Consider the following 17,041-nt stretch of genomic DNA (forward strand, 5'->3'; position numbering starts at 1 on the left):
AGGTTGAGCATGGTGCAACTAATGTCCTGAACTGCACATATTTCAATGCAAGAAATATCATAGGAAAAGCAGATGAGCTCGAAGTATTAATCAACACCTGGAATTATGACATTGTAGCCATTGGTGAGACTTGGTTGCAGGAGGGACAGGATTGGCAACTCAATATTCCAGGGTTCTGCTGCTTCAGAAGTGACAGAGAGAGAAGGATTAAAGGAGGAGGAGTGTCAATACGAGTCAGAGAAAATGTCACAGCAGTGCTCCATCAGGGCAGACTGGAGAACTCCTCTAGTGAGGTGTTATGGATAGAACTGAGAAATAAGAAAGGTATGACCATGTTAATGGGGCTATACTATTGCCAACCCAACAGTCCTAGGGAGCAGGGGAACAAATTTGTAAAGAGATCACAGACTGTTTCAATGAAACATAAGGTTGTTTTAGTTAGTGTTTTCTACATATTGACTGGGAATCCCATACAAGGACTAGACAGTTTGTCAAAAGTGTTCAGGAAAGATTCTTTCATCAGTACATAGAAATCCCAATGTGTTACTGGATCTGCTTTTAGGGAATGTGACAGGGCAGGTGACTGAAGTTTCTGTAGGGGAACACTTTGTATCTAGTGACCACAAAGCTATTAGTTTCAAAATAAACATGCAAAAAGGTCTGACCCGCAGGTTGAGATTCTAAATTGGAGAAAGGCTTTTAAAAGTTTCTGATGATATATGAAATAATCTGGCAAATATCGATTTGGACACATTTCTTTGGCAAGGACTCTCCACCCTACACCAATGACTCTTTCTCCCAAGTTCAACACTGTTCTTCCTGGGCACCCTGCCAGGGTTTTCTGCCTGCTCTAGACATTTTCATTGCCAACTGCCATTGGGACATCAACTGTCTCGACTTCAACACTCCTCTCTTCAATTCCAACCTCACCCCTTCACAACACTCTGCTCTTCCCTCCCTCACCATCAAACCTGTAATAAAGGGGTGCTTAGTCTGGTGGACTGACTTCTACCTTGCTGAAGCCCAGTGACAACTCTCAGACACCTCCTCTTACTTACCCCTCAAACAGGATCCCGCTAAGGAGCACCAGGCCATTGTCTCCCACACCATCACTGACCTTATTAGCCCCATTTACTTTCACCAGCCTCACAGTTTCCATGCCCGTTTCTACCTCCTACCCAAGATCCACAAACCTGCTTGTCCAGGTAGGCCCATTGTTTCAGTTTGTTCCTGTCCCACTGAACTCGTACTTTCATACCTCGACTCTGTCTTACCCCCCCCCCCCCCAGTTCAGTCCCTTCCTACCTATATCTGTGACACTTCAGGCACTCTGAATCTTTTCAATGATTTCTGGCCCCCATCATCTTACTTTCCCGATGGATCTCCAGTCCCTGTACTCCTCCATGCTCCACCAGTAAGGCATCAAAGCTCTCCATTTCTTTCTGGAGATCAGCTCCAAACAGTTCCCCTCCACCACCACTCTCTTCCGTCTAGCAGAACTTGTCCTCACCCTTAATAATTTCTCCTCTGGCTCCTCCAACTTCCTTCAAACAAAAGGTGTAGCCATGGGCACTCACATGGGTCCCAGCTAGGCCTGCCTGCTTGTCAGCCACATGGAACAGTGTAGGTTCCACCCCCACTTTTCCTCCCCTACATCAATGACTATGTTGGTGCAGCTTCCTGCACCCATGTGGAGCTCATCAACGTCATTAACTTTGCTTCCAACTCCCACCTGCCCTCGAATTTACCTGGTTTCCCTCAATCTCACTGTCTCTATCTTTGGAGATAGCTTATCTACTGATGTCTATTATAAACCCACAAACCCTCACAGCTACCTGGACTATGCCTCTTCCCACCCTGTTAACTTGTAAAAACACCGTCTCCACCACATCTGCTCTCAGTATGAGGTTTTTCATTCTAGAACGAAGGAATGTCCTCCTATTTCAAAGAAAGGGGCTTCCCTTCCTCAACGCCGCCCTCAACCGCATCTCTTCCACTTCACACACATCTGCTCTCAGCCCATCCTCACACCACCATAGCATGGATAGGGTTCCTATTGTCCTCACCTACCACCCAATCAGCCTCCATATCCAGCACATAATTCTCCCGCACTTCTGCCACCTCCAACGGAGCCCCACGATCGAGCACATCTATCACCCCCCACTAGGGGGGGTGATCTCTGCTTTCCACTAGGATCCCTCCTGACTGATCACCCTCCTTGTCATTTCAAGTGGAAAAAAGTGCTACTCCTGCCCCTACACCTCCTCTCTCACCACCATTCAGGGTCCCAAACAGTCCTACCAGGTGTGGCAAAGCTTCACCCGTGAGTCTGCTGGTGTTACATGCCATGTCCAGTGCACATTGGTGAGACCCACCGTAGATTCAGAGACTGCTTTGCTGAGTACCTACGCTCTGTCTGCCAGAGGAAGCAGGATCTCCCAGTGACCACCCATTGTAATTCTACTTCCCATTCTGATATGTCAATCCATGGCCTCCTCTACTGTCGCAATGCAGGTTGAAGGAACCACACCTTATACTTCATCTGGGTAGCCTCCAACCTGATGGCATGAACATCGATTTCCCAAACTTCTGATAATTGCCCCCTCCCCTCTTCACCATTCCCCATCTCCTTTTCCCTCTCTCACCTTATCTCCTTGCTTATCCATCGCTTTCCTCTGGTACTCCTCCCTCCTTAACTTTCTTCCATGGCCTTCTATCCCCACCTATCAGACTCCCCCTTCTCCAGTCCTGTATCTCTTTCACTAATCAACTTCGCAGCTGTTTACTTCATCCCTCCCCCTTCCAGTTTCACCTATTACCTTGTGTTTCTCCCTCCCATCCCCAACCTCTTAAATCTACTCCTCACAGCACACACAAAATGCTGGTGGAACACAGCAGGCCAGGCAGCATCTATAGGAAGAAGCACTGTCGACGTTTTGGGCCGAGACCCTTCGTCAGGACTAACTGAAAGGAGAGATAGTAAGAGATTTGTAAGTAGTGGGGGAGGGGAAATGCAAAATGATTTATCATTCCTATCATTTCACATTTCCCCCTCCCCCCCACTACTTAAGATTCCACATGGGAGGCTGGTCAGGAAGGTTCAGTCGCTCTGTATTCAGGATGAGGTAATAAATTGGATTAGACATTGGCTTTGTGGTAGTAAAGGGTTGCCTCACTGACTGGAAGCCTGTGACTAGTGGAGTGCTGCAGGGATCAGTGCTGGGTCCTTTGTTATTTGTCATTGATATCAATGATCTGGATGATAATGTGTGTAACTGGATCAGCAAATTTGCAGATGACACCAAGATTAGGGGTGTAGTGGACAGCAAGGATTTCTATCATGGCTTGTAGGGGGATCTGTATCAGCTGGAAAAATGGCAGCCGGAATTTATTGCAGAGAATTGCAAGGTTTTCACTTCAGTAGGACCAACCAGGGTAGGTCTAACAAAGTAAACGTTAGGGCATTGAGGAGTGCTGAGAACAAAGGGTAACAAGTCCACAGTTGATTGAAAGTGGTGTCACAGGTAAATAGGATTGTTTAAAAAAAAGTTTTTGACACACTGGCCTTCATAAATCAATGTATTGAATACAGAAGATGGAGTGGTATGTTGAAGTTGTACAAGATATTGTTGAGGCCTAAGTTGGAGTATTGCATGTGGTTTTGGTTACCTACCTACAGGAAAGATGTAAATAACTTCTCCAGATGTGTAAGGACGGTGTACAGAGCTGTGCCCATTGCGTCATCTGTTGATCAGTTGTGTTGGTTATTATTTAGAACATAGGAGTCTGAGAGGAGATTTGATAGAGGTATACAAAATTATTAGGGTATAGATGAGGTAAATGCATAGGACTACAACTAGAGATGATCGGTTAAGGGTGAAAGGTGAGAAGCTTAAGGGGATCCGGAGGGGAACTTTGTACACTCTGAGGATCATGAGAGTGTGGAATGAGCTGCTAGCTCAAGTGGCACAAGGAAACTCAATTTCAACTTTTAAGAGAAATTTGGATAGGTATATGAATAGAAGGGATATGGAGGGCTGTGGTACCAGTGCAGGTTAATGGGAGTAAGCAGTTTAAATGGTCTCGGCCTGGACTAGATGGGCTGAAGGCCTGTTTCAGTGCTGCACTTCTCTATGCATACCAAATCTGTATATACACAATTCCAAGAACCTATATTGTCTTACAGTCATTCATAGTAAATACAAGAAACACAAAAGAATCCATGAAAGACCATATCCATGGGATGGACAACCAACCTATGTGGGGAAAATACCAGTAAACCCTGCAATCACAAATAAAGAGAAAAAGAAACAAGAAATAATAATAATAATAATAATAATAATAAATAAGCAATAAATATCAAGAACATGAGATGAAGAGTCCTTGAAAGTGAACCCATAGGTTGTGAGAACAGTTCAGCGATGGGGTGAGTACAGTTGGGTGGAGTTGTACCTGCTGGTTCAAGAGCCTAACGATTGAGGGAATAACTGTTCCTGAATCTGGTGGTGTGAATCCAGAGCTCCTGTACCTTCCTTCCTGATGGCAGCAGTAAGAAGAGAACATGACCTGGATGGGGAGGCCCTTGACAATCGATGGTGCTTTCCTATGACCAAGCTCTGTGTAGATGTGGGGCCAGTTGGAGAATGAAAATGGGATTGGGGTAGGATTAATGACAATGGATACTTGGACAGCAGGAACGTGTAGGGCTGACTGGCCTGTATGACTTCAGTAATCTTCTACATCCATAGGCTGAAGTCCATCTCTCTGTTTATGAAATTCTTTGAATTCCTACTTTTGTCTAATGAGCAGATTGAGTATCAGAAATGAACCCTAATGTGCAGATTAATCTAACGTGGGATAGATGTGTGGGGTGTTGAATACCGTTTGGGGCAAAATAAAAATGAACCAAATGGCATGTTTCTCTCTATAAGGAGACTCAGCCTTTCAGCGGCTCTCACTGCTGCAGTGACTCTCCGGCTGGTTTAGTTGGATTTCTATATCAATAGTGACCCAGAATTTTGACAGTGCAATAGTAACAACTGCAACCATCAAGGAGAAGTGGTTGGACAGTTAAAGACTAAAGTTTAGTTTTAGTTGTCACATCCACATCAAAACAAACAGTGAAATGCATAATTTTCATCAAATCAAATCAATGAGGATTGTGCTAGACATGCAAGTTTTGCCATGCTTGCAGCACTGACATAGCATGTCCAGAACTCACTAACCCTCACCATAGGTCTTTGGAATGTGGGTGGAAATGAGAACACCCATAGGAAACCCATGCAGTCACAGGGAGAACATACAAACTCCTTACAGTCAGCGGCAGGAATTGAATTCCAATCATTGATGGCTGGCTGGTGCTGTAAAGCAATTGTGCTACGCTTGACCTGTGCCTGAAAGTGATCTAGGTATAACTGCTTTATTTTCTGGAGAGTAGCAAATAGGATCATTACCAAATAAACCACTTAGATAGTGCAGACACAAAATATTCTTCAGATGCTGCAAATTTAGAGCAATGCACAGAAAATGCTGGAGGAACTCAGCAGGTCAGGCAGCATCTATGGAGGGAAATGAACAGTAAGTATTGTTCACCAGGACTGGTTTCTCTCCATTGATGCTGACTGACCCGCTGAGTTCCTCCAGCATACCGTGTGTGTTGCTCTAGATTTCCAGCACCTGCAGAATCTCTTGTTGATGTTATGCTGCTCCACTGTGAAGTCTCTACAATGAATGCTTACCTAGATGAAGTTTAAATCTTCTCTCGAACAGGAGTTCAATGAGACCCTCTCTCACTGCTTCCTCCTCTGTGATCTTCACAGTTTGTACTTACTCCCCGCCCCATCTCCCATCTTACTGTTGCTTTCTCCCCCTTCCTTTCCAATCCTGATGAAAGGTCTCAGCCCAAAATATCAAAATATATATATATATATATATATATATATATATATATATATATATATATACACACACACACACACACACACACACACACACACACACACACACACACACGTATGTATTTGTTGGCGCGTGGCCTGGTGGATCAGGCATGAGCCAAGCTGAGGCAGCGTGTTGTGTCCTTGAGCAAGGCGCTTAACAACACATTGCTGTGCAACGACACCGGTGCCAAGCTGCTTGGGTCCTAGTGCACTTCCCTTGGACAACATCAGTGGCGTGGAGAGGGGAAGGCTTGCAGCTTGGTCTCTCCCTCTCTCGTGTGTATACATATATATAAATTATGTTGGGTATAAATAGAGTGAACACAAGCAGACTTTTTCCACTTAGGCTAGGGGAGAAAAAAACCAGAGGTTAAGGGTGCAGGGGAAAAAGTTTAAAGGGAACATTGGGGGGGGGGGGGGCTTCTTCACACAGAGAGTGGTGGGAGCATGGAATGAGCTGCCAGATGAAGTGGTGAATGCAGGCTCACTTTTAACATTTAAGAAAAACTTGGACAGGTACATGGATGAGAGGTGTATGGAGGGATATGGTCCAGGTGCAGGTCAGTGGGACTAGATAGAAAAATGGTTCGGGACAGCCAAGAAGGGCCAAAAGGCCTGTTTCTGTGCTGCAACGTTCTGTGGTTCTATATTTCCCTGCACAGATGCTGCCTGACCTGCTGAGTTCCTGCAGTACTTTGTGTGTACCTCACTTTACTAGTTTGATAGAAGAATGGTCACTGATGAAGCAATCATGATGTTTGAAGTCCTCCAGATAACTGACATCCCACAGCCACACAACTACCTTCACAGCTGGATGACCTTTACAATGGTGTTACCAGTACAGAGGTGCTTAGAACAGCATTCTGTCCAGCAGCAGGCTGTTGCTATTGCATGTTTCCATCATTACTTCACTGATGACACATCACCTTTTTACATTGAGGCTTCTTCCTGCCCGTACATGACCTCCTTACTACCTGAGTAAATGAAGCAACAATCTCCTTTACTCTCCGTATTAAACACCAGAAAATACTTCTGCTTCACAGTACTCAGCAACTCCAAAAACACATGGACATGCATTTACTTCATACATGTCAAGATGAAGAGGAATGAGAGATGAAGGAATTTCCTCAGCTGGACAACAATTTGGATTTAAGCAAATCAGAGGTAAATGTTAGAAGTAGGCTCCATGCCCTAAGGCGCAGATGGGGCATTATTCTCAAATATTCAGAAGATTAGCTGGTGTTTCTGCTTCATCATCATTGACAGAGAGCTACATGTTGGGACAGAGTCGAGTAATCAAAGATCCGATAGATAATGAGGTGTGATGTCATGGGGGACAAGTGCACTCTAATGACCAAAACGGCATCCCTATAAGACTCATTCCCCCTACCTTCCCCCCCCCCCAATCCAATTGCAAACCACTCTCTCACACACTAAACCAGCTACTCCTCTTTGATTATTTTGCCAATTACTTATACTTGGGCTAAAATGCAGTAGCCAAATAACTCACCACGCCTTTCGGAAGAAGGAAAAAACCAGAAAGGAGGCACCACAGTAGCACAACGGTAAGCACAAAGCTATTGCACCTTGGGCCATCGGAACTTGGAGCTGCATCCCTGCATCCTCACTAAGAAATTTGTATGTTCTCCCCGTGGAATGGATGTGTTTCTCCAGCTGCTCCGACTTCTTCACACTGTCCAAAGATGTACTGGTTAGTAAGTTAATTGGTCATTGCACGTTGTTCCTTCGTTAGGGTAGTGTTAATTAGGGGCTGCTGGACAGCTTGATGGACCAGAAGTGTTTACTCTAAGCTGTATCACTAAATAAATAAGCAACTACAATAAAATCCAGGGGAAACACACATGGCCACAGGAAGAACAGACTATATTTACTCAAACAGTTCCCCAGATCAGAATCAAACTAGGGACCTAGAGGTGCAAAACCACCACTCTAATGGCTATGCCATCAGGCTCAACAGTTCATCTTTCAATTGAGCCCCGATGCACTCTCAGTTGAATACAAAGTAGTTCATACTAGAGCAAGTCCTTCACCATATCCTGATCTAACTTTATCACTCCACATCTGACAAGCTCCCACAACTAATAATACAGGTATGCACAAACTGAATATTGCATTTCTTCAATTGTAGCAGCAACTACTTTTCACAGCTTACTTATGCAAGAGAATATCAATGTCAAGATCGTTTAATGTCATTTCCTGTACACAAGTGTAAGGAGAATGAAATAATTGTTAAGCCAGATCTGAAACTGTACAAAAAACACAGTAATAGTAATTTTAAAAATACAGAGTTTATAGATTATAGATATAGATTGATTGTGGCACTAGACTATACACAAGGCGACTGATGGGACATAATAATATAAAGTAATGGGATTGAAAGAGATAACAAGTCAGCCATAAAGGAATAGTGAAAAGACGATGGGCCGAATTGCCTTACTCTGCTCCCTTGTTTTGTGGTCTTACAGTCTTATACTTTTTTGGCTGTAAGACGCCTTGAGATTTCTAACAGGATTGAAAATTCAAACATGTTTTTCCCATCAAGGAGAGAAATACTGAACACATCAGAAAAGAACACTGGGGCTGCTATTCAAATTTTTATTTGAGCTTCTGCCCTGTCTTTTAGGGTTCAAACCATGGGTAGCAGAGCTATGAAGACAATCTTGCTTTGATTACTTTGGGACATGACTTCTTCTCACTGATGCAATCAGGAAGCTACAGGACTCACACCACCAGGTTCAGAAACAGTTAATACTCTTCAACCATCAGGTTCTTGAACCAGAGGGGATAACTTCACTCACCCTTCACTGAACTGCTCCCACAACCTATAGACTCACTTTCAAGGACTCTTCATCTCATGTTCTCGATATTGATTGTTTATTTATTCATTAATATTATTTCATTTTTTTACTTTTGGTATTTACAGTTTGTTGACTTTGATAAACTGGTTTGTTGTCCATCCTGTTGGGTGTGGTCTTTCATTGATTCTATTGTGTTTCTTGTATTTAATGTGAATGCCCACAAGGAAAAAGAGTCTCAGGATTGTACATGGTGACATGTATGTACTTTGATACTAAATTTACTTTGAACTTTGAAATTCCCTAACCAAATGAATACTGTTACCTAGAACCAGCAACACAGACAGGACACACAGAGGGAATTCGAGAGAATGCATCCAATTCCCTCCTGAAAGCAAAGAATTCCAGATTGCAATAGCTTCCCACTTTCCCTCACATCTCCGCTGATTTATTTGTCAGTTGGCTTGAATTCTTTTACCTTTTCCATTTTGCCTCAATGCTTGTCCCTTCTGAATACTTCAATCCACTTCGAAGCCTTACCTTTTGGAGAAATTGCCTGTTCCTCATGACAGGAGCGAAGTTCAGAGTAAATTTATTATCAATGTATATAATGTCACCGTATATTACCTTGAGATTCATTTTCTTGTGGGCATTAGAATCAATGAAATACTGAACACCAGAACACGAAGTCAGTCAGATTAACCCTCTCAATGGGCCAAAGTTATGGATATGATCGTGCCAGTAGACGGAGGAAACACAGCTGACTGATGTCACATCCAAAACCAGGTCTGAAGGACGACTTCTTTCTCCTCATGAAACAGGCCTGCCCTTCTATATCCAAATAAACTTCCAAAACACACAAATTGTTGCTGCAACTCAGTAGGTCAGACAGCATCCATGGAGGGGAATAAATAATCGATATTTTCTGCTGAGGCCCTTCATCAGAATCGTGAATCAGAGGAAGGGTCTTGGTCCCAAGAGTCAACTGTTTATTCAGTTCTAGAGAAGCTGCTTGACTTACTGAGTTCAGCACCTGCAAAATCTCTTGTACTTAAAACTTCCAAAATAACTCTTTGGTTAAATATATGCACAGATCTTCTTCCAATAGTAAAAATATTCACAACTTGGCTAATTTCTCTAAAATCCCCTTCCTTATTAGAGAAGGATGAGTTTGCTTTAAGAGGAAATAATTGAATTTGTTTCAACAAGCTGGCCATTTGGCTCTCATCCTGGAGTGAACTCAGAATCCAGGGCTAGTTTCCTCCCCCAAAATTAACAGATTTTCTAAAACCAAAAAAATGGGGGATTGTATATGCAGTTGAACTTTTTCAAAACTGCCTTGTGTGCATCTGGGTGTATTGGTTAGATATATTTTCAGTATGACAAACGACTATTTACATTCCATTCTGCATTCTGTTACTGACTCCATTCAGTGCCAAGTATCTGAATAATTCTTTCCAAAGCACGTAAGTTACTTTTAAAAATGCATTTTCTTGGGATCAGGATGGGTGAAGGAATGGATGAAATCTTTGGACTAGGAGCAGTGACCCACACATCAAACAGCAAGCAGCTGGGGTGGTCTGCTACATGGGAAAAACAGCTGTTGAGTAGCCGCTGGGTAAGTTGATGAGGGTGATGGGGAGGTGTCTTGATGCACATCTATTAATGGTTCTAGCGAAGTACCCATTCATCTGCTAAATAATAAACAGCACAAACCAGACTGCTCCAATCCTTACTTTTTTTAAACTTGCATTTATTAATTCATTCTCAGGATTCAGAATTGAAGATAAAAACTACAGATGCTGGAGACCTGAAATGAGCAAAATGCTGAAACACTCAGCAGGCCATGCAGAACCTATAGGGAGAGGAAAACCGTTAACATTTCAAGCCCATGACCTTTCGCTAGAAAGGGAAAAGTGAAAAATCGACGAAGGATTTATAACCTTGAGCCCATCCTCCTCTCTCCACGGATACGGAGTGTTTCTAGCATCGTGTCCTTTAGCTGGGAACGTGGGTAGCACCTGCAAGGCCCAAGATCTATTGTCCAATTGTAATCGCCCCACCCTGAAGTGAGTCACTGAGAGGACAAATAGGTTCTCCACTGGTGCATCTGGAGACACGTCCAGTGAAGTAGAGTCAAGAATAGCAAGCATGCACAAGTCAAATAGTTATCAAATCTATCAATAGGTTCACAATTTTCTGATTCTGCAAGTATTCAAATAACTATCTTTAAATTCTCCAGATTCTATGCTGGGATTTGAATACATCCTCCAGAGGATCCATCATTAAAGTCCCTTGCTTTCCAGGTCATACCCTCTTTTTATTATTACCACCAGGGAGGAGATACAGGAGCCTAAAGACCCACACTCAATAATTCTGAAACAGCGTCTTCCCCTCCACCATCAGATTTATGAACAGTCCATGAACATATTATTCTTCCGTTTTTGCACGATTCATTTACTGTAAAACAACAAATTTCATTTCATAGAAGACAGTGATAATAAACCTGATTCTAATATTGATCTTGGTTGCTGGTCCATTAGCTTAGCCACAATGCTTCCATTGAATAGTCATCCCAAAGCATTTATGCTCAGTAATGGATTAGGGGCACTCATAACCTGCAAATGCAGCAACCAACTGGAGGAAGTGGCCTGAAGATATAATACCAGTGATGAGCTCATCTCACTTTTTTCTACGTGTCTCTTTGAAAAGCTTAACACATCTCAATCTGAATTATGGACTTGGGTCTAGAATATAAAAGCAAAGCTGTAATGCTGAGGCTTTATAAGGCATTGATCAGAATGCACTTCGGAGTATTGTGAGCAGCCTTAGGCTGCCTATCTAAGATGTGCTAGTATTGAAGAGGGTCCAGAGGAGGATGGCAAGAATGATTCCGGGAATGAATGGGTTAATGTATGAGGAGCATTTGATGACTTTCAGCCTGTACTTGCTGGAGTTTATAAGAATGAGGGGGGCTCCCAGAAACATAGAACATTGAAAGGCCTAGATAGAGTGGATGTGAGGAAAATGTTTCCTGTAGGGGGGAAGTCTAGGATGTGTGGTCACAGTCTCAGAATATAAACACAACCCTTAGAACGAAGATAAGGAGAAATTTCTTTAGCCAGAGGGCAGTGATCTGTGGAGTTCATTGCCACAGACAGTTGTAGAGGCCAAGTCATTTGGTATATTTAAAGAGGAGGTTGACAGGCTCTTGATTAGTAATGGTGTCAAAGTTTACAGGGATAAGGAAGGAGAATGGGGATGTGAGGAATATTAAATCAGCCATGATGGAATGGTACTGCAGCCTCAATGGGCTCTATGGCCTAATTCTGCCCCCATCTCTAATTGTCTATACCTCAGTGTCTCATTCCACAAATAATCTTGGTACCACTATGGAGACAAAAGATGGCAGATGATGGAATTTGCAGCAACAAACATACAACTGAAAGAATTCAGAGGGTCGAGTAGCATCCGTGGGGTGGGGATGGGACTGTCAACAGTTTGCCTTGCATCGGGATTTAGAACGGAGAGGGCAGATATTTGGTTTAAAGAGGAGAAGGGGAGTGGTGTGATTGGAGAGCTTGGTGCAGCCTACATCAACAACTTTCATGTCCCTAACATCTTTAATTAAGCAAAACATGCCAAGATAGGAGAATGTCCCTCCACAAGCTAAACTTCATGCTGATTTTATTAATAGCTAACTTTAAAACAGATTGCTGGATCCTTGATATCCAAATTTATCAAAGAATTGGGGTTAAGACCAGAACTCACCATAACATTTACAATACAACTACAATAAACAGGCAGGCTATTATTTAAATGGGGAGAGAATTCAAAGTTCTGAGATGCGACGGGACTTGGGAGTCCTCGTGCAGGATACCCTTAAGGTTAACCTCCAGGCTGAGTTGGTGGTGAAGAAGGCGAATGCAATGTTGGCATTCATTTCTAGAGGAATAGAGTATAGGAGCAGGGATGTGATGTTGAGGCTCTATAAGGCACTGGTAAGAACTCACTTGGAATATTGTGTGCAGTTTTGGGCTCCTTATTTGAGAAAGGATGTGCTGACATTGGAGAGGGTTCAGAGAAGATTCACTAGAATGATTCTGGGAATGAGAGGGTTAACATATGAGGAACGTTTGACCGCTCTTGGACTGTACTCCTTGGAGTTTAGAAGAATGAGGGGGGACCTCATAGAAACATTTTGAATGTTGAAAGGCATGGACAGAGTGGATGTGGCAAAGTTTTTTCCCATGGTGGGGGAGTCTAGTACAAGAGGACGTGACTTGAGAATTACAGGGCGCCCATTCTGAACAGAGATGCGAAAAAAAATTTTTTAGCCAGAGGGTGGTGAATCTATGGAATTTGTTGCCACAGGAGGCAGTGGAGGCCAAGTCATTGAGTGTACTTAAGGCAGAGATAGATAGACATCTGAGTAGTCAGGGCATCAAAGGTTATGGTGAGAAGGCAGGGGAATGGGACTAAAGGGGAAATTGGATCAGCTCATGATGAAATAGAGGCTGACTTCTGCTCCTTTGTCTTATGGTCTAATATGTTGGCTGAATGTAGTCTTACTCCCAGCTACATTTTTCTCTCTTTCAATTTTGCACAAGAGACATTTTGTTTAACTTATGCACACAAATGTACAGTTTGTATAATTTATGTTAATTTAACATTAACTTCCGTTTGGCCCTCTACTTGTAATGTATTGCTGTTGCAAAATGATGATTTTCATAATCTTTATACCCTGTGTATGTATTCCAATGACATTAATAAAGGAACCGGGATTATAAAAACGCTCAATTCATGGCCTTGCACCAAATGGCACTAGTTAATACATCGAGTATTTGGTAAAAACATGGGAATAAAACAGGGAAAGAAACAAAGGGAGAACGTTGTACTTACAATATGAGGGCAGTACTCCAGCTCCTGGTAGAATTCCAACCCCCTTTTCTGGGATTCATCTGCAGGCTTACAACAGGTCGTCATCCCGTTCTCGATTATTTCAGCAATTGTTTTAACAGGAAAAGTGCAGAATGCTGACTTCCTGCGCAAGGTTTTGCTGTTGGGCTCACTCTCCACAAAAACAGCATACAGCACATCATCTCCTTCAGAAACATCAAGCTCCTTGGCCAGATCTGCACCTGCTTTAGCCAAGTGAGCTGCTTGTAACACGTTGTACAGGGTGTCCCCATCGCCAGGTGCTCTCCTCCTCCGTCTTGGTTCATACTGACATTCCAGCACTAGCTCACGGTAATTCTTAACTTCGTACTCCCCTGCCTTCAACTGTGCAATTCTTGTGTGATAGTTTTTTGAATCTGTTGTTTCTTTCTGAACTGTTAGAAAGTAGATATGTTCACCAGAGCGGAAGGAATAAACATAATCAATGAAATACGAGTCTAGGAATTTATCCAACACTGTTAAAGATTGATCCTGGGGCGTGAATGTGAAACCATCCATGGATCCTAGCAGTCTTTTTATTGATACCGATTTTGGACTATAGCTTCTTGCAATCGTGCTGTTGACTGTGGCACCAATAAACAAATAGATGGAAAATGAATCTTCATGAATAAACACTTGAGTACCCAGTGGGCTTACTATACAGTCAGGACAAGAACCAGCATTATTATTTTCCTTCTTAAATAGGCAAGTGTTTTCACTTTTTCCCTGGATGTCAAAGCTGTAACAGATACCATGTTGAGAGGTTCCACAGATATACAGAAATGGTTCAAAAGGATCAGCCATCAAGACCACATTGTCATTATTCTGCATGCCAACTTCTGCTTCCCAGTTTGTCTTACAAAGTTCACAGATCTCACAATCTGGGCTGCCGACTGGACCAGTCTGCAGTTCATAATTCTTCTCGAGGGAAAAGCTTAGAGATAGTACTCGGTTCCTCACTGCAAGATAGATCCCTGGAGGGTCAGGAAAGACCACTATATTCTGGATTGGCTGTCCTGCATTAAAATTTTTCAGTTTGTATTGGACATCAAAGTTGAAATGTCTGGGCTCCCTCATGCACTCTTGACTACCAGAGATCAAACTATAGCCCAGTATCCATGTACTTAACCAGAGGAAGATTTCTGAGCCAGATGTCATCACGTTGGCTTCGATGAGTGGCAGATGAGAGGTGAAATAATCAGCAACAATCAAGAAAAAGTCCTTAATATTTGAGTATTCACTTTTAAAGCTGGTACCATGTCACTGTAGCCCAGGAAACAAGGCCAAGCTCAATGATGAACAACGTCTTTGTTTACACTAAATATGAGGTAAAAGATGATGGAGTTGTAGTTCTAGAGTCTTCAATGAAGCATTCCTTCTGCAGAGAACAACACCAGAAGGAATGAAAATGGTAAGTGTATCAAAAATCGTGTCAAGTGTGATAACCTTTTATTATAATATATAAAAAAACAAGTAACTTCACCAAATTTTCCATTGACTAATTTATTCCACTTACACAATGCCTCCAGCATTGTCAAAGACCTCACCCATTCTTCGCACAATCTCTGTGACCACCTGCCATCAGAAGGTATCATAGCACAAAGAACCAGAACTGTCAGGGTGAGGAACAGCTTCTTCCCTCAGACTGCCACCCCAGTACACATGTACACCCTGTCTGAATGCCTTCCTGCCCACTCCATTCCCCACGCCACAGACACACCCTTATCCTGCACTGGTCATCTTTTATTACTGCTGTTTCACATTTTTATATGACTGCTGTTTTATTATAATTGAGTCATTAACATTATACTGTTTTACATAAAGTGTGGGGTGCATGCTTACGTTAACCTGTCAATCCTCAGGCCACACAGACCCTCGTGTTAATCAAACACGAGGAAAACTGCAGATGCTGGAAATTCAAGCAACACACACAAAATGCTGGTGGAACACAGCAGGCCAGGCAACATCCTGACGAAGGGTCTGGGCCTGAAACGTCGACAGTGCTTCTCCTTATAGATGCTGCCTGGCCTGCTGTGTTCCACCAGCATTTTGTGTGTGTGTGCCTTGTGTTAATGTTACTTTGTGACTGTACCTGCTGGATCATTACTATAGGTGCTGTATGAACAACTGTGTTTTGTATCTTGGCCCAAGGAAACACTGTTTCATTTAGCTCTAAACACATGTATGGTTAATTGACATTAAACTTGAACTTGATCTCTTAAATAACATTCAGTTCTCTCCAGTGTTTCACATAGTCTAAAACCTCAGGTAAATTAAATACAGAAACATTTCACTTAATCATTTCCTTTTGGCCAAAGTTCAAAACTACACCATCCTAGAGATTCACATTCCTCAACCTTTGCATCAGACATTTTCCTTTGACATCCTTGTCTTTCCCAAGGTCAGATTTCATTCAGTGTTTAATCACTCAACTTGTTCATTCAAGCTCTGATTACGCAATGAAAGCAATCCATTTCTACAAATGGACTTTGATGTTACCTCTCCTCAGTGATGACAAAAATGAGTAGTTTGTTTTTGTCTGGAGGATATTTTACAACCCAGGAATTATTTTTTAAGACTCTACCATCAGATCCAAATATTGAGGTCAAAATGTAGCATTGAATGACTAAAGTTATCCACTCTCTCCATCTGTGAATCTCCCATTTAAATGTGAATGCAGGTCACATGACCATCCTAGCTTACACTAATGACATCAAGTTAAAGATACTCTCAAACCAGTTTTCCCTGTCTTAAACGTGCTCAAGTTCCCTATATTAAGGAATCTGGGAACACAAGTACATCAGAACCATTAGAATAAAGCAAGACATCTCGCCACCTCTCTTAACTCACAATCACCTACTTTACACAGTCTCTTTCTTGCACGCGCACACACACTCACCCACTCTCCCACACACACTCACCCACACACTCTCTCTCTCGCACACACACCCACACTCACCCACACACCCACCCTCTCACACCCCCACCCTCACACACTCACCCTCTCTCACACACACACACTCTCACACCCCCACCCACACTCACCCACTCTCTCACACACACACACTCACCCACTCACTCTCTTGCACACACACCCACACTCACACTCACCCACACACACACACACACACCCACTCTCTCTCTCTCTCTCTCTCACACACACACACACACACTTATCCACACATACAATCTCTCTCACACTCATATTGGTTTGTGTTACAGATAATGAAAGCTACAACAAGATTAAATTGGCCCAAAACAGCGGGGAAAATACATGGTGTCAAAAACTGATCACAAAAAAAGAAATCTATCCAACTTCTATTTTTAGTACATAAAGCCTTTATTACC

At 42.7% G+C, this 17,041-nt stretch overlaps 1 protein-coding gene across 5 annotated transcripts in view; it reads right to left on the reverse strand.

Moving 5' to 3' along the window:
* mst1rb (macrophage stimulating 1 receptor b) overlaps nucleotides 1-17,041 on the reverse strand; it is a 318,451-nt gene that overhangs the window by 247,602 nt on the left and 53,808 nt on the right. For all 5 annotated transcript variants that reach the window (XR_009506864.1, XM_059944606.1, XM_059944605.1 and 2 more), the window contains exon 3: nucleotides 13,658-15,071. Coding sequence is in view for 4 of the 5 variants with exons in the window: in XM_059944606.1 (XP_059800589.1) it covers nucleotides 13,658-14,851 (1,194 nt within the window). In the remaining variant the exon portion in view is untranslated. The remainder of the gene's footprint in view (nucleotides 1-13,657; nucleotides 15,072-17,041) is intronic.

This window comes from Hypanus sabinus, chromosome 19 (assembly GCF_030144855.1).
Source record: "Hypanus sabinus isolate sHypSab1 chromosome 19, sHypSab1.hap1, whole genome shotgun sequence".
NCBI classification, from domain to species: domain Eukaryota; kingdom Metazoa; phylum Chordata; class Chondrichthyes; order Myliobatiformes; family Dasyatidae; genus Hypanus; species Hypanus sabinus.